This window comes from Macrotis lagotis, chromosome 2, assembly GCF_037893015.1.
Source record: "Macrotis lagotis isolate mMagLag1 chromosome 2, bilby.v1.9.chrom.fasta, whole genome shotgun sequence".
Classification (NCBI taxonomy): domain Eukaryota; kingdom Metazoa; phylum Chordata; class Mammalia; order Peramelemorphia; family Peramelidae; genus Macrotis; species Macrotis lagotis.
The window spans coordinates 146387652-146412996 of record NC_133659.1 but is presented as its reverse complement, the minus strand read 5'-3'; the positions used below and the strand labels follow the sequence as shown (position 1 = coordinate 146412996).

The window sequence follows — 25345 nt, the reverse complement described above, 5'->3', positions numbered from 1 at the left end:
GTCTTTGAGCCCTATCTGTTGAGAATAAGATTCAATCAATGCTTACACCTTCCCATCTTTCCCTCTTCTCTAAAAGGTCCAAGTATTATGTTCTCATGTAGGGATTAAACAATTTAGTCTTATTGACATTTTTTTCTTTCTGTTTATCTCCTTATGCATCTCTTCAGTCTTCTGTTTGATCCCCTTATTTCATTGAATGTTCATCTTTTCCCCGTGATTATAATCCAAGCTTTTTTTGCCCTCTGGAATATCATATTCCAGGCATTTCAATCTTTTAATGTGGAAACTGCTAAATCCTGCATAATCCTGGCAGTGGCTCCTTGGTATTTGAATTGTTTCTTTTTGGCTCCTTGCTATATTTTCTCCTTTAGCTGATGATTCTGAAACATGGCTACAATATTCCTTTGAGTTTTTATTTTGGGATCTCTTTCAGGAGGTAATTGGTAGATTCTTTCAAGGACTATTTTATCCTTTTATTCTAGGATATTAGGACAGTTTTTCTTGATAATTTCCTGAAAGATATTGTCCAGGCTCTTTTTTTGATCATGGCCTTCAGATAATCCAGTTATTCTTTTTTTAAAAAAATATTATTTATTTTTCAACAACATGCATCAATAATTTTCACCAATTTTTTTTGCAGGGTTTTGAGTTTTACATTTTTCTCTCTCCTTCCTTTCCCTTTCCCTTCCCATGATAGAAAGTAATCTAATATAGGCTCTACATGTATAATTGTACTAAATAAAGATTCATATTAATTTTGGTGTGAAAGAAGAATTGACATAATACATAACTCTCTATTTCCCTCTATTCTATTTTTCTCCATTTTTGCTTTTTTATCTCCTTTCACCCTATGCCTCCTCACTTGTATTTTGATTTTTGACTACTACCTCCCTCAATCTGTCCTCCCTTCTATCAGCCCCTCCTTCCCCTTTCTTTTCTCTTTCATCTCCTATTTACCCATAGTGTAAGATTAAATTTCTAAACCCAATTGGGAATATGTTACTCTCTTTTGAACCTAACTATTACAAACTGAAGATACTAAGTTTTGATCTGCATTTAAACTTCACAGTTCCCCTTTCTGTATTAAATTGTCTCCCCTAGGTTGATCATTTTTCCTATGAGGTACTTTACATTTTCCTCAAATTTTTTCAGTCTTTTGATTTTTTTTAATGGATTCTTAATGCATTATAGAGTCATTAGTTTCCTTCTACTTGCCCAATTCTAATTTTTAAAGATTTATTTTCTTCAGTTTTTTCTATCTCCTTTTACATTTGGCCAATTCTATTTTTAAAATATTGTTATCCTTTTTCATTTTTTTGTAATTCTCCTGCGTGACCCTCATTTCTTTCCCCAATTTTCCTCCTCCTCTTATCCTTTTTGAGCTCTTCCAAGAGGACTTTTTGAATTTGAGATCAATTCATAATCCCCTTTGAAGTTTTTCACATTGGCATTTTGTCACAGCTTTCCTCTTCTGAGATGGTATTTTGATCTTCCCTTTCACCATGGTAACTTTCTATGGATAGGGCTCCTTTCAGGTTTTTTGCCTATTTTGAAAGTTGAGCTCTGGGGTAGCTAGGTGGCACAGTGGATAGAACACTGGCCTTAGAGTCAGGAGTGCTTGAGTTCAAATCCGAGTACCTGAGTTCAAATCTGGCCTCAGACACTTAATAATTACCTAGCTGTGTGGCCTTGGGCAAGCCACTTAACCCCATTTGCCTTGAAAAAAACTTAAAAAAAAAAAGTTGAGCTCTGCTCCTGGGCCACAGGGGACTGGTCACTGGCTTTCCTCACAGGGGTCTTCAGTGCTAGTGGCCTGCTCCCTGCACTTAGGGTAGTCCAACCCAGCCCCCGCATACTTTCTGTAGTAGGGCTGGGCCCCACTGCTGCCCTACTGTGCCACCAGCTCTCTGAGCTGGGATCTGCACTGTGGTTTTGCACCTCCTGCCGGCTTCCCCTCTCCCATCTATGCTGAGCCATGTTCCCTTTTTACCAGAGTGGGACAGACCTTTCCTGAAGTCCCTCCTAGATACTTGAGCTGAACAGCTGTTTCAGGGTTGGTGGGCCTCTGCTCCACTGGCTGTTGGTGTGGCGTTGCCAACGCAATTACAGGTGGGGCTCAAAATTCAATAAATCTAGCAGCTTTTTAGGGATGAATTAATTAAATGTTTGACCGAATATAGCCATCAGATGATGCTATAAATATTTAAATGGTGGGGGTGACTAGGTGGTGCAGTGGATAGAGCACCGGCCCTGGAGTCAGGAGTATCCGAGTTCAAATCCGGACACTTAATAATTACCTAGCTGTGTGGTCTTGGGCAAGCCACTTCACCCTATTGCCTTGCAAAAACCTAAAAATAAAATAAAATAAATATCTGAATGGTCCTTAGCAGAAAAAAGGTTTGTTTCCCACCCCTGATTTAGAGACTTCATTAGGAAAACTAGGAAAAGCCTAGGGAACTTCCTAACTTGTCTGTACCATCTTGGCTCCACTCTGCTGGAATATTCCAAGTGATATATGATTAGAAATACAGAATAATTTAAGGCAATTCAGATTGGGGTCCAAATAATTCTCTTGATCTCTCACATGGAATGTCACTTGAAGATATATTAAATATTGCAGCAAATAATAAAGAGATTATAAGTGTCAAGTTGGCTCAATAATAATTTATAAGATCCTCTGTTAACTGCTTGAGATACAAAAGAAAACAGCAACAGTCCTGCCCTCAAGGAGCTCACAGTCTAATGGAGGAGAAAACCTACTAAAAACTATGTGGAAATAAAATTTAAACAGGATCAACCAGAGGTAATCTCAGAAGGAAAGTGCTAGCCTAAAGAGCATCTGGAAAGACTTCTTACAGAAGATTGAATGTTAACAGAAAGCTGAATGAAGCCAAGAGGCTGAGACAAGAAGGCAAAGTATTTCAGACATGGGGGGCAGCCAGGGAAGACTCACAGATTTGTGCTGGGAATTTATACTATTTATGAGCATCTTAGTGCATCTTACTGTAAGAGAACTAGGGCATGAGTTTAGTCTGCAGACGAGTTTCTAGGGCAGCACTGGCTTTTTGGTTTGGAGAGGAAATGGGGAGTGAAAGGCTTAAGGAAACAAAGTACTAGGTTTGGAATTATCTTCCTTTCTTCCCAAAGGCTTGTCTCACATGCTCTTCTCCAAATAGGTTCCAGGTGGATTTCCAATGTGGCAGCAGCACAAAGCCCCGAGCTGATGTGGCCTTCCACTTTAACCCAAGGTTCAAAAGATCAGGTCACATCGTTTGCAACACACTGACAAAGGAGAAATGGGGATGGGAAGAGATCACTTATGAGATGCCTTTTGAAAAAGGAAAACCTTTTGAGATCATAATTATGGTACTGAAGGACAAGTTCCAGGTCAGTTTGGGGGGGGGAGAAATTATTTACTTACTCCTTCATAAGAAGATCTTCTTGGCATCTTGAATTTAGAATTGGAAGTAGCCTTAGAGAGGTGATCTAGTCCAATGTCCTCATTCTCCAGAAAAGGAAAAGGAGACCATTAGAGGTACACTGACTTGCCCCAATGGTACCGGTAATGTTATTTTTTAACACCCAGTCTAGTACTTTTGTATCTGAATTCATAGGGAAGATTTTTCAGGAGGTTCAATCTTTAAATGAATTTGCTGCTCTAAGCTGGCTTTGGTGTATGTTACCCAAAGTGAACCTAATCTTTCTACTGCTAAGGTTTGGCTGCAATAGGCCGTGCAGATATAACCAACAGTTTAGCTTTATGTCAGAGAATATTGTGTTAGTAAGGTTGATAGACATCATCCCCACAAATGTGAATTTAACTTCCTATTACTCAGCCAGAGTTGGAAATCTTAATCCTAGTCAGTCAGAGATTAACTATATTTTTATTAATCTAGAGAGCTACTATGTAACATTCCATTACTAGTTTTAGGTTCAATTTTTCCTTTCATTGAATCTGAATCTTTCTTTTCAAGTTCTACCCTTTACTTCTAGCTCTGCCCCCTAGGGCCAAACAGATCAATTGGATCTTGGCTTTACACAAATGCCCTTCAAGTAGAACGATCCCCTTTGAAGATATAGCTGCCATCTCTTCTGTTTAGTCCTCCAAGCTAAAACATTTCTACTTCAAGTGACCCATATGAGTAAAGTTCCCTCACTATTTTGGTCTCCTTCCTTTGGACCATTACAGTTTATCAATGTTCTACTCAAATGTGATGCCTAAGGCTGAATATACAATTTGTGGTCTAAGAAAGACATTATGTCTCTGCATTAGTTTTTTTTTTCTTTAACTTGCATATTTCACTGTGGACTCACAATAAACCTGAGATCCATTATCCTTTGTACATGAAGGGCAAAATATTTGAAGAGTCATTGATTGCACTTAACTCTTCCAAATGGTATTCTGTTGTCAGCAACTAAATTTATCCTTATCCTTTATAAGATGTATCCTTATGTCTTATAAAGAATATTATTACACTGGACACACTTTGAAAGAATCTGCTGTAGCATTCTATTACAACTTCATTTATTTTATATTTCTCTGATTCTGTGCAAGGGGAAGTACAATAACTATTGAGTTATTGAGATAACAAAATGATCACATGTATAATACAATATGTCCCCAAAATCATAGTATAGTTCTAAGTTTTAATAGCTCAAAATCATACTAATACTTTTTAGATGTGAAAAAGGAGAATTTAAATAGTATAAGAAGGTTTGTGAAGTTCTGTACATATATTATCTCATTTGATTGTAATCCTATCCTCATGTCTTATCATGACATGGAAATGACCCTGAGCTGTACTTTATATGGTACACAGGTTTGTTCATACCAATAGGGCTCTAGGGACATGCAAAATGGCCCTCAGTTCTTTATGCCTTTTTTTTTTTTGTTTCTGGAAGGGATGGCAACAAAAGGGTGGGAAGAGGATAGAGGATCTGAGATTCACAAAGCTTTTAATCCATCCAGCCACACTAGGAGCACTCTTAAGTATGAGACCTATGCCTAATGATAGTTAAGTTGATGTGCTGGGTGAAGAGCTGGACCATGTCAATATTAATATTTTTATTATAAATAAAAACAAAAGATACACAGCTAAATGGAAGAAGGGCCCACAGGTTTCCTTAGAGACAAATGAAGGGATTAGGAGAATTGTTTTTCCTATTTTTCCAAAGGAACAAGAAATAGCATTTTATGGGAACTGTGAAAATAATTCACAAAGAAAATAGGGAGACTTGCAGATTGTATTCTCTACCAGATCACATCTTTAATCATGTAGTTCAAAGAAATGTTCTTATTGTGTGTTGACATTTAAAAAATAATTTGTTAAAGTACAATGACACCTAAAAGCATTATGTTAGTATCATACAGGATTCTTTGAAAAGCACAACAATGAAAATAACTTTGTTCAATGATCTGATTATTATCATCAAGTAAGGCATAAAACAGGAGGAAATATGCTCTCCAAAGATGTTCATCACTGTTATGGAGGAGATTCAGAGTAAAGGTCAAGTTAGAAAGGAATTTCCTCTGTAGAAAAGTTTTCCAGATGTTTCTGTTTTCAGATAACACTGTTTTGAATTCAAAAGATTGAAATGTCGAGTAACAATTCTAAATGAGCTTCATAATCACTCAGAAGAATGCAGAATCAATATCCAAAGAGATAAAAACTAAGTGAATGAATGCTTATTTCATATATATATATATTATATATGTATATATATATATATATTATATATATATGTATGTATATGTATATATTCCTCCAACTTGCACTTGAATACATTTCACATAGACATATTTCAGCATAATTGATAAATAAATGAGCTAAATGGTCCCAAAATTGAGTGAGATCATGGGACATTATAGGAAATCATTTCTCTCTGAAACCAAAAAGCAGCTTTTTAACACAAAATTATTCTAGTGAAGCTATATATAGCTGCAAATCATAGGATACCATAGACTTTGAAAAATAGAAGTGGCAGACCACCCAACGGAAAATGGAGAATTATACAAGTAGACTCCATTACCAATGGAGGATGTATACAAAAAGTAGCATAAAATCTATCATCAAAAATATATATAATTAAAAAAGGAAGTTTGCTAATCATGAAGTGAGGGTGAGAAATAATGAATATCCAGTCTTATGTGCTGCATTGGTTCTAATTTAAATTCAGGAGAAGTAGAGGGAGTCCAATCACATATTGGATAGGCCTTCTCTGTAAGACCTCTTACAGGAGGACATAAATACGAATTACACAGGATGAGTTGCCATTTGTACATAGTAATAACATTACTTGTCTCATGCAGTAAGAGAATATCTGCCTAACATGGTACAGCATTAAAGTGAATATCTGTCATAGTGCCCACCACATAATAAAAGCTTATTAAATATGAACTAATTGACCAATAGTATAGGCAAAGTTTAGAGGAACTATGGATTTCAGCTATACTATGGTTTAGCATATTGTGAGATCAAAGAAGAAAGAACTGAGAGACAATATGGTGCAGTGGAACTTGGTGTCACCTGATTCTTGGGCATGTTACCTAACATCTCAGGGCCTCATCAGTAAAATGATGGGATCGAACTACATGACCCATAAAAACTTAACTACATAACCCAAAAAATTCCCTTCCAGCTCTGGATATATTGTCACAGTGAAATTAATTCCAAGATTAGAGAGATTAAAACTAGAAAACTGTTATCTAGAACTTTTAAATTAAATTTTAAAGCCTTTAGATTGTACCATATTTCTCACTTTCTGCTATCTTCCTAGGTGGCTGTAAATGGAAAGCATCTATTACTCTACAAACATAGAATTGAGCCAGAGAAAATAGACACCCTAGGAATTTATGGCAAAGTACAGATTGTGTCCCTTGGGTTTCGCAGTAACTTGGTAAGTACCCCCTGGCAGCTTCATATTCTTTTAGAATTGCTCTTCTAATGGTTCACTTTTAGAAACCAGAATCTTATAAAGTAGGAGTCCTTAACCAAAAGTCTATGAATCTAGGTTTTTTTTTTGGGGGGGGGGGTTAAAGGTAGGTAGATAACTACATTTAAGTATACATAATTAATTTCTTTGGTAATTATATTTTATTTCATGTATTTAAAACGATTATTCTGAGAAGGGTCCATACATAGTCTTTCCCAGACTGTCAAAAAAGTTCATGACAGAAAAAGGTTAAGAACCCTTCCATTAGGAAATATTTCCTTGAGTATATTGCTCACCACCTGGGGAATAAATTAACTCTTTCAGATTCCCAGAGGACCATTTAATAAACTTGGTTTTATTTGGACCCTTGTAATGGGTCCAGATTTGGATTTTTTTGTTTATTTTTGAGGTGAGCTCAGGAATTCATACTTAGCCATCCCTGATCCCACTAGCTAAATGTCCTTCCTCAGTGGCTCACCTACAGCAGTCAGTTAATAAATATCGAATTCAGTTGACCATCTTGGGGCCATATGTATTTGGTCTTCTTGTCAAAGAAATGAATCATTTTTGGGAAAAGTACTTTATTCTAAGGGTAAGAAATAGATTCCAAAGAGAATGTCCTCAATAAGACCAAACTCAAGTCCTTTTTTTGTACTCCCTTTCAGTTTCATATTGGAGGCAGCATAAAATATTTTAAAATGATTTACTTGAAATTACATTAAAATACAGATAAATGTATATCTTTTGTCCTCTTTATGGTTCTGAGAGGGAAAAAATCAGTTTGCCATTAGCTAATAAGAAGAATGTAATTCCTTAAGCAGTCCAAATTAAAAAAGAATGTTTTAAAGTGTCAGAAGATTTAATTCTTAATCTCTTTTTCAGTCTTTACAAGGAACCCAAGAAACTTCTTTGGGAACACTGAAGATGAATTCAGGAAATGTAAGTAGGAAACAATCACCATGATAGTCAAGGTTCTTTGGGACACTTTGTAAATAAGATGTAGGGTATTTATTTTTATAATTGTATTTCAGATATAATTAAGAAACATATTACATCAGCTTCTTAAATTTAGAACATTGACTAGATGAGTACCATTTAATCAACTTGGTTTTATTTGGGCCTTTATAAAGTGTACTCTCAGATCTTAATATTTGTTTTGAGGTGTGCTCAGGAATTCATATTTAACCATTCCCTGATCCCACTAGCTAAATGATTTGTCCTTCCTTAGTATCTTGCATACAACAGGAGTTAATAAATGTTGAATTTAATTGATCACCTTGAGGCCATATGTATTTGATCTTCTGTTTTTATCTTCATCACTGTGGTACTTATTGTCAGAGAAATGAATCATTTTTGGAAAAAGTACTTTATTCCAAGGATGAGAAATGGATTCCAAAGAGAATGTCATTAGTAAGACTAAACTCAAGTCCTTTTTTTCCCTTTTAGTTTCATAGTTGGAGGAACATAAAATATTTTAAAATGATTTATTATATCTCTTGTCCTTTTTTATTGTTCTGGAAGGGAAAAAATCATTGTTTTCCATCAACTAATAAACTCCATTTATACTTGAAGAGTGTAATTCCTTAAACAGACCAATTTAAAAATGTTTTACAGTGTCAGAAAATTTAATTCTTAATCTCTTCTTCAGTCTTTACAAGGAACTCAAGAAACTTCTCTGGGAACATTGAAGATGAATTCAGGAAATGTAAGTAGGAAACAATCACCATGATAGTCAAGGTTCTTTGGGTCACTTTATAAATAAAACATAGGGTATTTATTTTTATAATTGTATCTCAGATGTTATTGTATCTCAGACCACTAGAGGCAAATACAGGAAAATGAAGAGAAACACTTTGTAGTCCCAGAGTTCCAAATTCAGGCAGAAGCTTAGACTAATAATGAAAACAACTCTTTCACAACTGTTAAGAAACATATTACATCAGCTACTTAAATTAAGAACAGTGGCCAGATGAATTAGATTAACTAGATTAACAGCTACAACAACAACAATAATAATAGTGATAATAATAGATGACATTTATCTGGCTCTTTCAAGTGGGATTAAGATTAGCACTTCTACAGATATTATCTTATTTACAATTTGTAACATCCCAGAAGAGATTTAATAAACCTAAACAGCTGGAGACAGTTTGAGTACAAATATCTTGGTGTTGTTTATATGTGTAACATGAGGGTCTTGCTGACTTCAGTACATTTATACCTCATGAATATAGGTTTGATTCACAGCACTCTTTAAGTAGGTAGAAATAGGAACCAAAAAAATAGTAAGTGCCAAGGACAGAAATGTGTATTTGTTCAAATATAATTTCTTTGAGAAAATATTATATTATGATGACATATAAAAGACCAAGAAAAGCATCCTTTGACATACTGAATTATCATTTTAAATGACTAGTCTTATATATTATGGATGAATCTTAAATTTATATTAAAATTATATATAATGTCACAAAACATGTTACAAAGATCTCAGCCTTCTCCAATCACATGTTAGAAGAAACAATTATAGACTCAGACTTTACCCAGATTATGAACTATAGTTATGAACTATAATTCACATTATTTCTTTTTCTTCTAGCAGATGGAAACATCTATGGTGTCACAATTTGTAAGTATTTTTTACTTACAGATGAAAGCCAAAATCATTTACAGTTGACTGGAAATCAGTAATGCAATAATAAGCAAGTTCATTTAACCTTATTTTACTCCAGAACCTTCTCCATGAAGTCTAAAGAGATAATGGATAATAACAGCACGCAAAGAGCCCATATTCACTATAAATGTTCCTAGGTTGAATGTCAATTTATAATACTTGCTTTTCTTTCATATATTTGTTTATGTCCCTGCCACTGAAATGCTGTTTACCAATCTTGATTCAGTGGGATTAAAGGCCAAAAGAATTTTATATTCTTTATAAAATCATACAAATTTTTTACTATAGCAGAAGCTGAATGCTTCCATTTTCCATTCATCTGCAGCATATAAGTTTCAATGCTATCATTACATCAACTTTTAAAAATATATACAGAGGAGTAATTAGCACTGAAAGAAATCATGTACAGTTCCTAGTGCCATGTCCCTATTGAGAAGTCTGCAGTGTTACACAGAATGATACTGTTCAGTTGTTTCAGTCATGTCTGACTGTTCATGACCTTGTTTGGGATTATTTTAGCATAGTTACTGGAAAGGTTTGTCATTTCCTTTTCCGGTTTATTTTTTTATAGAGGAGTAACTGAGACAATTAGGGTTCTGTGGCTTGTCTAGGATCAGATTACTGAATGAAGACACCCAGTATAAGCAGTTCCATTTGTGTCAGCTTCATGTCACGGTGTCCTTTTGCCCAAGTAATCCATCTTCCCTAGACCATGCAAATCTGATGATGGTTCTTTTTTTTTTGCTTTAGACACTTCCTTATGTTGCAAGATTGAACTCTGTACTCAGCCCTGGACGAACCATTGTCATCAAAGGAGAAATAAAGAAAAATCCAAAAGGGTGGGTAACACTAAACTGTCACTCTTAAAATATGTGAATATTTTGCCTTTTTTTTTTTTTTTTAGCTCAGATATCAGTTTAAAGCACAGTAGTAGTGCATTGGATTTGTGATCTCATCAGTATGTATGTTCCCAACAAACAAACCTTGAGAGGGGAACAATCACTACCCATCTGTGCCAGTTCATACTGTATGGTCATATTTTCCCGATATTGTGTTTATTAATGTTTATTAAATCTTATTTGGGTCTAGAACTCAGAAGAGATGTCATGGTTAGAGAAAGAGATTTGGGAAGCATCTTCATGGAAGATGTAGGGGTGAATGGAAATTATATAGGGAAGAGGACCAAGGACAGAATTTATTGAAACACCCACAGCAGGGGGACTGTACTTAGCAAGGGTAGATATCTTTCATTTTTACATGAAGAGAATGAAGCACAAAGAAATTAATTTACCTAAGATCATGCAGCTGATCAATGGCAAAGGAAGAACTTGAATCCTAATCTAGGGATAATGAAATGAATACTGGACAAGGAATTGGAGATTTAGGTTCTAATCTGACTCAACTACTGACTAGGCTTTGTGACTTTGGAAAAGTCACTTTTCAAGAACAAGTAGGGGAAGGAACAGGTAGATGGCACAGTGGATAGAGCACTGGCCCTGTAGTCAGAAGGACCTGAGTTCAAATACTGCCTCAGACACTTAATAATTGCCCAGCTGTGTGATCTAGGGCAAGTCATTAAACCCCATTGTGTGACCCTTGGCAAATCACATAACCCAGATTGCCTCCAAAAAAAGAGAAAATGTAGGAGGTCATTATAGTAGTTTGTAAAGAGACAGAGGCGGGAATGAAGAGAATGTAAGAGAAATTGCCACAGTAGAATCTATAGGATTTAGCAACTAGTGGGTTATAAGAGAGATGCAGGAGAGTGAAGATGACTCTAAGTCATGAGCCCAGGAAACTGGGAGGATACTAGTGTCATCGACAGAAATTGAGCAGTTAGGAAGAGAAGAGGTTTTAGAAAGAAGTTTGATTTAGAATTCAATTAGAAGCTTCTATAGGACACAATGTTCTCAGAACATCTAGTTCCTATACCAAAGCATCTTGCATTAGCCCTGCCTTGTTAAAACATCTGACATATAATGTAGAACTGTTTTCTGTGTTTCGTATGTTGAGTGGGCCACTGTACTTCTTACCTTCTCAGTGTGTATTGGAGGAGATGGGAGAGAGAACTAAAAATAAACATGTTTAAAAAATTTTGTAAATACATACACACACACACACACACACACACACACACACACACACACACACACTGCTACCTTCTACTATTTGTTGACTTGGGCTTTCTTTGTGTGCTTTTAGAAGCTTTAGTATTGACCTAATAGCAGCCAGTACAGAAGATATAGCACTACATTTGAACCCCCGACTTAATGCTAAAGCATTTGTAAGAAATTCTTTTCTCTGTGAGAGCTGGGGAGAAGAAGAAAGAAATATTGCACACTTTCCATTCAGCCCAGGGATGTATTTTGAGGTAAGACAGTCATGTGAATGGAATGGGGTATAAAGGTACTTTCATTTAAATTGATGCTTTGGGGGTTCAGTTAAATAGGCTAAGGTGGGGGATTGCTTTCAGTGTCCTTAATATACAAAGATAGCTATTTGGCTGACTGTTAGAATTCATTCAAGTATATCAAAATTCATGTCCTTGGAAGTAGTTGTCATCTGTAATCTATATCAGATTGCTTGCTATTTTAGAGAGTGGGGAGGGTAGAGAAGGAAAGAAAAACTTCTACAAAAATGAATGTTGAAAACTATCTCTACATATAATTGGGGAGAAAAAGTACTATTAAGATTTTTTAAAAAAAGAAAGCAGTTGTCACAAATTACCTAGGTAATACTTTACAAGTAAATAGTGATTTTAAATGCCTAAGTGATGTCATGCTAAGTGATGTCATGAATCAGAAAAGCTACCATAATAGTGAATTTACAAACAGAAAGATAACAAAAGTTGTTATGAGCCAACATATAAGATTATGCTAAATGATTTGCATAGTTTTAATTAGTAGCCCCTTCCCTAGAGATGCTTACACTCCATCAAAAATAAATTGGGGGGCAGCTAGGTGATGCAGTGGATAGAGCACCAGCCCTGGAGACAAGAGGACCTGATTTCAAATTCGAGCTCAGACACTTAATAATTAACTACCCAGCTGTGTGACCTTGGGCAAGTCACTTAATTCTATTGCCTTGGAGTTAAACCAACAATCTTGGCAGGAACCCATCCAATTGAATCAGAATGCTGCTGTTCTTGACTCTGCTTCAAACAATTATTGTTATTCTATTTAAAGAAAAACACTTACATTTCCTCTTTTTGTTTTACATGTGTTTCAGATGATCATTTACTGTGCTTCTAATGAATACAAAGTTGCCATAAATGGAGTCCACGTCTTGGAATACAAACATAGGTTCAAGGAGCTTGGCAAAATCGACACACTGAAGATCAATGGAGATATTGATTTATTAGATATAAGGAGCTGGTAGTTGGATCCACAAGAACATGATCACAATATGATTTATGTAGTAGGGGCCTTTTAACATTGTCAATGTAGAATTCTTCTGTTGTCCATTTTCCTTATTTTGTCAAGTTACCTTTCATAATATAAAAACTGAAAAGGGAATTTTCAAAAGTTATTATTCAAACACAGCTTAGACAGAACAGAGAGAAGAAATCTGTGGCACAGGGGACATTATAGTCAGTTTTAATGTGATTCTGACTCACTCCCTACCACAGGTTCCTCTTTTCCCTCTTTCTTTTTTCCCAGTTGCCCACCTCCTCCCCACTTTTATCTCTTTACCATGAGCATTGTTTAACTGTACTGGAGCAATCAGGGTTAAAAAGGATTGCTGAATTCTATCCTGAAAGAATCTAAAATGTAGTTAAGCTGAACTAAATGTATAGGATCTGACTTATAAATCGCTAATAATCTGATGCTCTAGTTTTGTCTTTCCATAATGCATGTAGAATACACTTAACAACTAACTGAACCCTCCAAAAAAAAGAAAAAAGCATGACTTGTAACTAATTCCTTTGTCATACTATCCATTTAGATTATACAGTAGTTTTAAACAATTCAACTATTACATTGACAAGTATGAATAATGAAACTCCTGAAGTCATCAGTTTCTTTGAATTCTCTTTGCATTGGGCTAGAACTGATGACCATATTTTTTAGAATTCTAACTTTGAAGAGTATGAATTCAAATACATGTGACCATGTTAGGGGATTCATTATTCAGACTAATCAGGATCCAATTGTAGTACTTTAACTATTATCCATAATAAATGAGCCAAAGTTAAAATAAGAAAAATTTAAAAAACTAATGATCTTGAATTTGGATTGCAGTTGTTTCTACATAGGACAGACAAAAAGAAATAGGCTCAGGGAGTTTATTTTGTATATGAGCAAATATCAATCTTCTTTCATTCATTTTAATTAAAATTCCCTTTGAACAATGCTAAAAATAATTTGAGAGTATACACCCAGGAACTTAGGATAACTCCACTGTAAAATGTCTATATGAATTTTATTTTTGATACTTTTTGGTGGGGTGAAATATATCATCAGGATCAGATTTCCTACATATTGAGCTTGAATATTGATAGAGCAGATGCTATCAGAAAATGCAGTAATGAACTTTGTAAAAAGACTATATGGTGGAAATGATGGACTTGTTTGTATGAACTGTTTACCATTCAAAATCTTACCCTATCATGTCCTTAGTAACTGAGATTCAGCATTACTCTACCTAATGTGATTAAAAAATGAAACCTATATCAGGAAGTCAAAATGCTTTGCTATCTATCCCTCAAAGCTGGTTAACTGGTGGAAATTCAGTGTAACCAGTTCTCCATAAGTCAAATCATGGAGAAGATTTCAAGGAGGTACCCAGATCATTTTGAATATTGCTAAACTGCACCATCTACTGGGTCTTGGACATTTTTTCATCTTGGTGAGATTTTTATTGTACTATAATATGAGAGTAGATTGACATTCATATTTTTTTAAAGAGTATTTGTCATTTTCATTTTTCAAATACTTAGAGCAGAAACAGCCCAAATATTTGGGGTCTTAACCCCCCCCCTTCTTTCTCTTGCTTTAATCTAGCCATAAACTATTTCTTCAGTGTGTTTTTTTTTAATTTGATGAAATCCTTTGGTGTAATCACCAGAAAAATGGCACTTTCAAGGGTTTTCAAGTATCCCTGTTTACCTTTCTGGGCAAAGTAGCAAATGTTCAACTTTCTCCAAAACCTTTTCCCTCATTAAGTAGGGGTTAATATTCTGTAGAAACACTTGACTGGTAGGAATAATAAAAGAAATCTAGTTATATTAAATGTTAGTAAGTTGCAAAGGTTGTATATATGGAGCAACTAGACAATTCTCAGTTTAGAGGTTATAAAGACTGAATTTTTTTTCATGTGGTATATTATAAAATCCTCAATTCCTACAGGAAATTTGTATTTGTGTGTGTGTGTGTGTGTGTGTGTGTGTGTGTATAAACAATGTTCTTAAAGTTTCTATAAGCATTGAGCAGTAATTGTAATTTGAATGAAACTCATTTCCTTTGTTAAAAAAATCATAAATAACAATGATTTAACAAAATGCAAACCATAAATCCTTTAATGCTATGGGTGAGCTGTATGTAGTCCAAAGAATTCTTTAGATAGCTTTTTAAAAGAAAAAATTGTGGAACAGATTAGGTGGAGCCAAGATGGCAGCATTGAAGGCAGCTTTTCCTGGGAACCCCTTCCCCAAAAAACTCCAAAAGCCATCAAATTATGACTAGCCAAAATTTAGAGGGGCAGAACCCACAAAAAGACTGAATGATACATTTTCCCAGAATCTCCACAGGAAAGGTATGTTTCACCAGGACCAGGAGTTGGAAAAAAGCCCCCACCTCAGTGCAGCCCAGTCCAGCCCAGGGATCACAGGGAAAAGCTTGAAGGGGCTGCACCAGAATGAGTGTGTAGTGAGGAGCACCAGTCATAGAACCTGCAGCAAGAATTGGGAGAAACCAGCCTGCACCTCCAGAGCACAGCTCACAGATAATAAGGAGGTCAGGGGAGATTGCAGAAAATCTCTCTGCTCTCCCTGGGGCAGGACTCTGCTGTTTACACACACTCAGATCCAGGTTGCAGTTTGATCTTCCATACTAAGATAGCAGGGCTCTTCCTCACAGCTCCAGGGCAGCTACATATCAAAGCACAGGCAAGAGAGCATAAGACCTTGAGGGACTAAAGGTCCCAGTGGGGTGTCCCCCCGCAAAAAAACAAACCCCTAAAGCCTTGGAAGTGTTGTAAATTAGTCTTGGGCTGAGGAAATGAATAAACAACAGGAAAAAGAAGAATCTGACCATAGAAAATTACTTTTTCCCATGGAAGATCAAAACACATACTCAGATGATGACAAAATCGAAGCTTCCATATCCAAAACCTCCAAAAGAAATAGAAAATGGGTTCAGACTATGGATGAGCTCAGAAAAGACTTTGAAAAGCAATCAAGGGAGATGGAGGAAAAATTGGGAGGAGAAATGAGAGCAATGTAGAAATCATGAAAACCAAGTCAGCAGCTTGGTGAAAGAAAGGAAAAAAAAATACTGAAGAAAATATGTTAAAAACCAGTTTAGGCCAATTAGAAAAAGCAACCCAGAAGGCAAATGAGGAAAAAGAATGCCTTAAAAAGCAGAAATGACCAGCTGGAAAAAAAGATCAAAAAGCTCTCTGAAGAAAATAACTCCTTCAAATGCAGAATGGAACTAAAGGAAGGTGATGACTTTGTAAGAAATCAGGAAGAAATAAAACTTCAAAAAACAAAAGTCAAAAATTAGAAGAAAATGTGAACTATCTCATTGGAAAAACAACTGACCTCAAAAACAGATCCAGAAGAAATAATTTAAAAATTATTGGGCTACCTGAAAGTCATGACCAGGAAAAGAGCCTAGACTTCATTTTTCCAAGAAATAATACAGCAAAATTGCCCTGAGATCCTAGAAGCAGAGGGTAAAATAGAAATTAAGGCAATTCACCAATCCCCTCTTGAAAAATCCCGAAAGAAAAACTAGGAGTATTATAGCCAAATTCCAAAACTCCTAAGTCAAAGAGAAAATTCTAAAAGCTGCCAGAAACAAACAATTCAACTACTGAGGCCCCATAGTCAGGATTACATGGGATCTGGCAGCATCTACATTAAGGGTTCGTAGGGAATTGGAAAATGATATTCCAGAAGGCAAAAGATCTCGGTCTACAGCCGACAAATCAACTACCCAGCAAAACTGAACATCCTCTTTCAGGGGAAAAGATGAACTTTCAATGAAATGAGACTTTCAAACTTTCCTATTGAAAAACCAGAGCTGAACAGAAAGTTTGATCTCTAAGTACAGGACTCTGGTGAACCATAGAGGGGGTGGACAAGAAGGACTAACTGTGGGGCGGCTAGGTGGCACAGTGGATACAGCACTGGCCTTGGAGTCAGGAGTATCTGGGTTCAAATCTGATCTCAGACACTTAATAATTACCTAGTTGTGTGGCCTTGGGCAAGCCACTTAACCCCATTTGCCTTGCAAAAAAAAAAAGGACTAACTGAGGAACTTGATATTGAACTGTTTGTATTCCAGCATGGGAAGAAGGTATTGATAACTCATATGAACTTTCTCATAAGAGTTGTTAGAAGGAGCATATATAGACAGGACACAGGAGTGGAATGTAATGGTATAGTAAAAAAATGGAGTCAATGGGTAGTAAAGGAAAGTACTGGAAGGAAGGGAAAGAAGAGGAAAAAGGAGCTAAGGAATTTCACATAAGAGTCAAGAAAAAGCTTTTTCAATGGAGTGGAAAGGAGGAAGGCAAGGGGGGATGAGTGAGCCTTCATTTTCATCAGAAATGGCTCAGAGAAGAAATAACACACACAATAGGGTATAGAAATCTATCTTAGAGAAAAATGAGAAGAAAGGGATGGGATGGGGGGAATGCAGGGAGGAAGGGGGGAATAGGTGATAGAAGAGAGGGAAGATTGTGGGAGAGGTTACTCAGATACAACACACTTAGGGCTAGGATGAAAAGAATAGAATGAGTGGGGAGGAATAGAGTGGAGGGAAATACAGCTAGTAATAGCAACTGTAGGAAAAATATTGAAGCAACTTCTCTGGTGGACTTATGATAAAGAAGGTAACATCTCAGAGACAGCAATTGGAATCTGAACACAGACTGAAGTACATTTTTTTTCTCACTATTCTTGAAGTTTCTCATCTTGTGAGGGATGGGGGTTTATGTTTATTATTTTAACAAAATTATTGTAATAATAAGCCAAAATTTAAAAAATATTGGCATGACTGCCATTATTAATTTATACAAAGTTTATTACTTCTAGGTCATATTAGAATATTAGAGATGTGAAAACCACCAGAATTAATTTTCTCTCTCAGGCAGTCATCCACCCATGGAAATCTCTGGCAAATTTGTAATCCCAAAGTGACTTCCTTATGGAACCTAATACGTTTCTTAGTCACTTTTTCAATGTGTGCTCAACACCATTCATCTCAATAAAATAAGATTGGAATGCCAGAATGCTGGGGGATGGGGGTTGGGGGAAATCAAACCATTCCACAACAGCTAAATAAAAGAAATTTTGGTCTTTCCATTATATTTTTGTTACCTATGCCATTCCCTTCTGTTGGCACAGATAATTGAAAATTGACTGTAAAATTCTAATAACAAATAGGTATTATCTGATCATCTGATAATGTACAATGCTTAAATAGATTTTAAATTAAAATGCTTTTTGGAGGACATGATGCTTTTTAAAACTTTAATTATAGGGGCGGCTAGGTGGTGCAGTGGACAGAGCACTGACCCTGGAGTCAGTAGTACTTGAGTTCAAATCCAGCCTCAGACACTTATTACCTAGCTATGTGGCCTTGGGCAAGCCACTTAACCCCATTGCCTTGAAAAAAAAAACCTAAAAAATTATGAAAAAAACTTATTACATAAAACTTTGAAAGTTTTAAATTAACTTCTGTTTGTAAAGGATCTGTGACTTCATCAGGGTAGGTTAGGTATATGTGAACTCAATCTGCTGAAGCACTTGTATGACCTAGTGCTAAGTCTTTGGAGTAATGAATCAGCAAGTAAAAGCTCTTGCTGACTCAGATTGAAGGAAGTGTGGTACAGCAGATACAGAGAGCTGGGCCTGAAGGCAGAATGACCTCGGTTCAAGTCTGACCTCATTCATGAACTCTGGCAAGTCCCTTAGCCTCTGCCTCAGTTTCCTCAGCTGTAAGAAGGTGATAATAAATAGCATTTGCCTCCCAGGGTTGTTGTGGGATTTTTGTGATACATAGGATCAGTAGCTTGTGCATTTTGAACAACACAGTGTTTTTAATCATTACAGAACAAAGAATTCATTAAACCTCTAAAAAACATTAAAGTAGGAACATTGCCCTACTTGTCTTATAGGGTAACTGTGAAAGGTACTGGCACACAGTAGAAGCTTAATTATTTATTGACTGAATGAGGCTATCCTTCAAAATCAGTAATATTAGATATGATTAACCCCTTTAGTCCAGGCTTATATTTTACTGAATCACAAATTATAAAAGGGACACTTAAAATATATACAAAAACAAGACAAAATATTAAAAATTCTCTACATCCTAATACTTTAATCATTTCAAAGCATTTATCAGCTATGTGGTGCAGTGGATAGAGTACTTGCCTTGGAATCAGGAAGATGAGAGTTTGAATCCAGCCTCTGACAGTAGTTGTCTGACCTCAGGCAAGTTATGTAACTCTGATTGCCTCACATACAGAACATCTTCATTTGTCCTGCTCCATATATGGCCACTGGACCCAGATGATTCTGGAGGTGAAAGTGAAGCTGATGACTTAGCTCACAACCCCCTAACTCAGATCAAATTCATGTGCTTGTCATGACATCACCTCCCGGATATGGTCTTCTTCAAGAATGAAGGATAGGCATCATCATATAGTGCAATGAATAAAATACTAGACTTGAAGTCAGGAAGACCTGAATTCAAATTCTGTACAATCTGATAGCTATGTTAAGTGACCCAACCAAGTCATGTAATCACTGAGCCACAGTTGTGTTTACTGTAAAATGGGATATCTACCCCGAGGATTATTTTGAAGAGCAAAACAGATCATTATTGAGCCCTTTATAAATGTCTCATTCCTCCCTGTTTATGTACCTTACCAACTCCACATTGGATTGTAAACTGATGGCAGAGAAATGGTTTTCAAATTGTCCCCCCACCCCCAGCATTCAACCACAGTGCTGAAATTAAAGTGTGTAGCTATTGTTTATTGACTTTCCCAGGTAAACAGATTTCTTCCTATTAAGTTTTTTTGCTAAATTCAATTGTTCAAAAAGAATTACTCGACACTGACTCTTCCCTTGCCTTCTCAAATTTCTCAATCTACTCTTCTCTTCACTGTTTCCTTTCTATCTTCATGACTTTCCCTCCTGACCCCTGAAGGAAGGGTCTGCTTAACCTTAAAGTTTTCACCTACATCTCTTTAATGATTCCATTGATAGACCCTATAACTTTTCAGCTTTATGTTTTCCTTAGTAGACTTTAGGAATTTCTTTGGTGAAAAAAAAAATGATCATTCTCCCTTAGGCTAGGTTGTGTGTGAGAGCCAGGAGTATATTCAAAGTCATTTTATACTGACTTTAAACTAACCTTGCATGTCCCTGACATAGCCTTTGAGGACCACCTCCATACTAAGATGAAACACTCTCATGATATCATTGGTTCCCTTCAAGAACGATGGACCAAACAAGCTTCAGAATAGAATGTTAGTGGGAGAAAGCCTCTATTACAAATTTAAAAGTTGACCTGTTTTTCTTTTGACTTTGGTTAACAGTAAATCATTCTAAACTTGTTTTTGTATAGCCTGCACTTTTTCATATTTTACTCTATTTAAAAATGTATAAAACTATTCCTAACATGTAGGCCATACAAAACAGACATTGGGCTGAAATTGTCCCTTGGGTCATTTTTCTTATTCCCTAGACTCAACTGATAAAATCTAGTTCTTGGGACTTCGAAGACTGAACAACAAACCCTGAGTAAGGTTCTGCTGTCTTTTGAGTCCTGCATTGATATGTACATGGGCTCTCAACCATTTAACTATAACAATAGTGTTCTAAAATGTATATTTATTTTGTCAATATAGATTCAAAATGTTATCAAAGCCATGCAGCAAAAATCTGCAGCAGGATCTACCCCACCATATCTCAGTTTTTATCTATCATCACTTTTCACAAATGTAAAAAACTGTAAAAGCTTTAACACTCTGACATTTAGGAATCACAAAACATTCAGTGATATGACAACAATTGCTTGAAGATTTATGTTTTCTACTCTGAAATTTAGCTCTTTAAAGGGGAAAACAGTGCTATACAGATATCTGAATAAGAGTTGAAATGATCAATTTTGCTTCTTACTATACTGAAAACTTAAGTATTAGCAAGGTGTCTAACACTGGTTCCCAGGAATGTAAAAATGGGCATAATGTTCAGAATTTTATCCTAAAATAATAACAGCTATATTTATGTAGTATTTTTAAAGTTTCAAAGTACTTTATAAATATGAAATCATTTGATCCTCACATCCTCATTTAATCCTGGGAGGTAGCTTCTATTATTATTCCCATTTTACAGGTAAAGAAAACAAGGCAGAGGTTAAGTGACTTGCGCAGAGGTTAAGTGACTTCCCAGAGTCACACAGCTTGTAAGTATCTAAGGCTAAATTTGAACTTGGGTGGTCTTGTCTTCAGACCCATCCTCTCCTGGGGGTCCCTGGACCACCTATTTGTCTCATAATAATACTTATCATTAGCTACCTTTTTTTAAGTTTCCATTTGATTGGTTTATTGATGGCTGAAAACAACTCAAAATTGGCATAAAGTATACTGTTATGAAACTCTTTAAAGGATGCTGTAACAAATTTATAATTATTTGAGAGTGATTTAACAGAACAAGTCTATAAATATGATTTTATCTAAATTGTTTTTAGAATAGTTTTGCAGTTCATTAGATATCTTTTAAAAAAGAAATAGTTCAGAATAGTTAAAAAATAGATCAGAATTCTATTTTTAAGCTTAACTTTTAGAGGCAACATGGCCAGCTTAGACTGTTGACATACATTTGATAATTTTGTCCCTACTTCTTGAAGACAATCTTATTAAGAAGGTGATGCCAAGACAAGCATAGGAATTGAATTTGAGTGAGGGGATGCCTCACTTTCTTCTCCAGAGTCATCTGGATCCAGAGGCCAGTTATGAATCAGGATGGCTGGAGATGGCCCTCAATGTAAGTCAATCAGGGTTCTGAGGCTAGATTTGAACTCAGGTCCTCCTGACTTGAGGGCTAGTACTCTACCCACCATGCCACCCAATACATTTATGCTTCATGTCAAATCACTGTCATGAAACAAGATCTTTAAGGTTCAAATACCTTATTTCAAAATTTTATCACTAGAAAGATTTATTCTATGTAAGGAAAGGATAAAGTGTTCTTGGTTTGAAATAATGCTATCTCTCAAATCACGTCAAAGGCATTGCTAAAGGGGTCAACTTCCTAGAGTAGCTTGTAATTCTATTCAAATATTTTAAACCAATATATTCACCTGTGGCTGAAGAGAGAGAAAATAATCTGCCACTAAGTAAAAATAGCCTTGAATACTCTGATGTCATGCCAACCCAAAGGTTGAGGCTACCAGGGTGTTTGTCTGATTTCAAGCCAGAATTCTAAGTGAGTTGATAAAGGGAAAAAATTAAACATCGGAGGAAGAAAAAAGGCAACCAGTTATACCTTAGGCACTTAATTTTTAAGGTTGTTCCAAAATGTAATCTTTATAATAAATAGTTGGTCAATGAATAAGCTTTATATTCTTGAAAAGAAAGCACAAAATATATAATTAAAAATCCAATGGTATATGCACAAGCAAGCTATCACCTGAATAGGAGTCAGCACAGACAATTTATAATTTACATCAAGGTAAAACTGACCAAGATACCCCATTGCCTCCTAGCAGCAGGATACTTAAAATGCAGTTTAGGTCTTTTTTTTTTGATATATAAATAGCCCTTTGCAATTTTATGGAGCCACAGCAATATATACAATCACATTTATGGATTGGTAATAAAAATAAATGTATATATGTAAAATGTGCCCGTATTTCCACTGTTGTTTCTCTCTTCACCATTAATAAAATAATCTACTTTTGTACAATCTTTTGATTGTACTGAATTCTCCAGAGTTAATGAAAATCCATTCATCTTGGGAGCCCACTCCAAAATATCTTTGAATATGAAGCATTAATTCATCTCAGGATTTGACAAATGGAATGGATAATTGGTAAAAAGAAGAAATACTGGTTGCAGAAATGGAAGGTAGTAAATACTTGGAGTAACTCTGAGATTACTCAAAGCAAAATAAGGCAAGAAATTAAATCTATTTTTACACTGAAAGTTGACCACATGTTAAAAGGCATTCTATGTATCATTTCATATTTATATTTTAGAGGAAAGATATCCTAGCATTAACATTTTCTCATGGAACTCATATTCACTTTATCTTGAACCTTAGGGTCTTGTGGATCCTGCTTTGGGAAGTACTTTTTTAGCAGCCATTATTGAAAATTAATCTGTTTGTTTAGGAAAAATATACTTCCAGCAGCAAAGGTGAAAGGAGTGCAGTGATAGGCTTGAGGAAATATCGGAGGGAATTGCTGTGCTGAGTGAGATAGAGAAAACCAATGAGTAAGAATAGAATGTTTGTTCAATTGAGCTTAGATGACATAAATTTGTAGTAGACCCAATGAGCATGGTGGTGTAATCTCCATTCATCAAGGGGATGATGTTGGGAGAGGAGGAGGAGGAGGAGAAAGTCATTGAAGGGATGATGGCCTAGGAAAGAACCAAGAAATGGAGAATGGAATTGATGAAGATGATGAACTGGGTTGGGGGATATATAATTCAGAAGAAAGATGGAATGATAGAAGATGGATAAAGGAATTTCAGAATTCTTGAACATAGAAGGTAGAACACATGGGTGAGGGAAAGTCAAGGTTGGTCATAACCTATATGTAGCTGAGGTGGAGTAGAGCAGGTCATGGAAATTGAATAGATCAATAGGAGTATTTAAGGATCTATTTTTACACTGAAGCTCCTATTATGAGGAAGAGAGAAAGATTATGGGTTAGGCATTGAACTTACTGAGGAAGGACATAGACTGTCTGGAGGATCTAGAAATAAAACCACTGGGTTTTGGTTTCAGTCATAAAGTTGGTTAGCAGGAACCTCAAAGGAGAAGTTGCTTAGAAAAGTTGTTAAGGAAGGGTCTAGAAATGGCAATGGCAATCAAGGAGTACTTCAATTTCCCCACCATGTCCAATGAACCAGTACAAAAATGGGAATGAAAAGTGATATTAGGAGGGAGCCATGGCCCCTCAGTGTAGCCTAGAAGATGGAAGGATTGAGAAAGATTTAAGCTGCACGGAAAATTAAAAAATCATGGAACAGGTATTCCAGAGAGCAGTTAATCCAGAGGGTCCCTTCCATAAGGGATGGGAAAATCTAGAGCAACCCCTGGGGGGGGGGTAGGGTAGGATAAAGATGAATGGAACTGAGAAAGACTCAAGTCAAGGATGGGTAAAGTGGGGTTAGGGTTAGTCTCTTAATTCACTGAAAAAATTTGGGGCCACTCATTGAGAGCTCCCTCTTTTCTTCTCCATCCTTAACTAGGTCACATTCAGTTGGGCTTCTCTCAGTTTCTTTTATTTCACCCCATGCCCAAATGAAGAGGTAATTCTCCTTGCCAAGGCAAATCTCTGCTGTGTGCTTCCTCTGCAAGAGGTATCCATCCTTCTTGAGCCCATCCCTTCCCATCTTCAGCATATTTTCATTATCATTCCTGTTTTCTCTCCTGTAATTAATCTTTCCTAGTCTGCTGGCTTCTTCTTTCCTGCCTACAAACATGTCCATGTATATTCCATCCTTAAAAACCCTCAATGTCCAACCATTCAATCCATTAGCTATCATCCTATCTCTCATCATTTCATAAACTCATTGAGAAAGCCATCTACTACTATTGGTGCCTCCATTTCTTTTCCCTTCTACCACTTGCTTCTAAACCTTCAATTTGATTTCTGATCCCATCATACAAATGAAACTTCTCTTTCTAAAGATCATAATGAACCTCAGTTCATTATGCCAAATCTAATGGTCTTTTCTAAATCATGATCTTCTTTGACCTCTGTAGCATGACACAATTACCTTTTGCTTCTCTCTAGGTTTTCATGACACTACTCTCTTGGTTCTCTTCCATCCTGTCTAACTGCTCCTTTACTGGTCTCTCATCTATGCCATGCCCTCTAATCACGGCTATACCCCAAGGTTTTGTCTTGGGGGAGGCTAGGTGGGTGCCCCCAAATGATGTTATTTCAAAGGCTCTAGGGTTCAAATCCAGCCTGACATTTAATAATTAACTATCTGTGTGACCCTTGGCAAGTCACTTAACCCATTGCTTTGCAAAAACAAAAGAAATAGCATCACTTTCACCCCAGTATCTGCAACCATCATCTTGAGAAGATCCACCCTGTGGAGATGCAGTGTGGCTCCCACATGAGCCACATCCACAGCTATTGTGGTCCTAGCAAAGAATGTGGTTGTTACCAAAGTCCTGGACACTATCAAATTCTACATCAGAAACTGAAAGGATTTTATTAGTGCTTTATTAAAGAGGGATGATAATGTTATCCATTAAGAGGTAGCTTAGGTAGTGCTCTAGATAAAATGAAGGGCCCGGAGACAGTAGGT

The 25345-nt window shown here is 36.1% G+C and overlaps 1 protein-coding gene across 3 annotated transcripts in view; it reads left to right on the top strand.

The window, feature by feature from the left end:
* LGALS8 (galectin 8) overlaps positions 1-13433 on the top strand; it is a 32198-nt gene extending 18765 nt beyond the window's left edge. The window contains exons 4-11 of one of the 3 annotated variants that reach the window (XM_074222953.1): positions 3177-3387; positions 6778-6897; positions 7816-7872; positions 8582-8638; positions 9536-9562; positions 10358-10446; positions 11810-11978; positions 12836-13433. In XM_074222953.1, the coding sequence (XP_074079054.1) occupies positions 3177-3387; positions 6778-6897; positions 7816-7872; positions 8582-8638; positions 9536-9562; positions 10358-10446; positions 11810-11978; positions 12836-12985 (880 nt within the window). In that variant the 3' untranslated portion in view covers positions 12986-13433. Of the gene's footprint in view, positions 1-3176; positions 3388-6777; positions 6898-7815; positions 7873-8581; positions 8639-9532; positions 9563-10357; positions 10447-11809; positions 11979-12835 lie in introns of all 3 variants that reach the window. The other 2 variants (XM_074222952.1, XM_074222954.1) reach the window with 2 other exon arrangements.
* The last annotated feature ends 11912 nt before the right edge of the window (positions 13434-25345 follow it).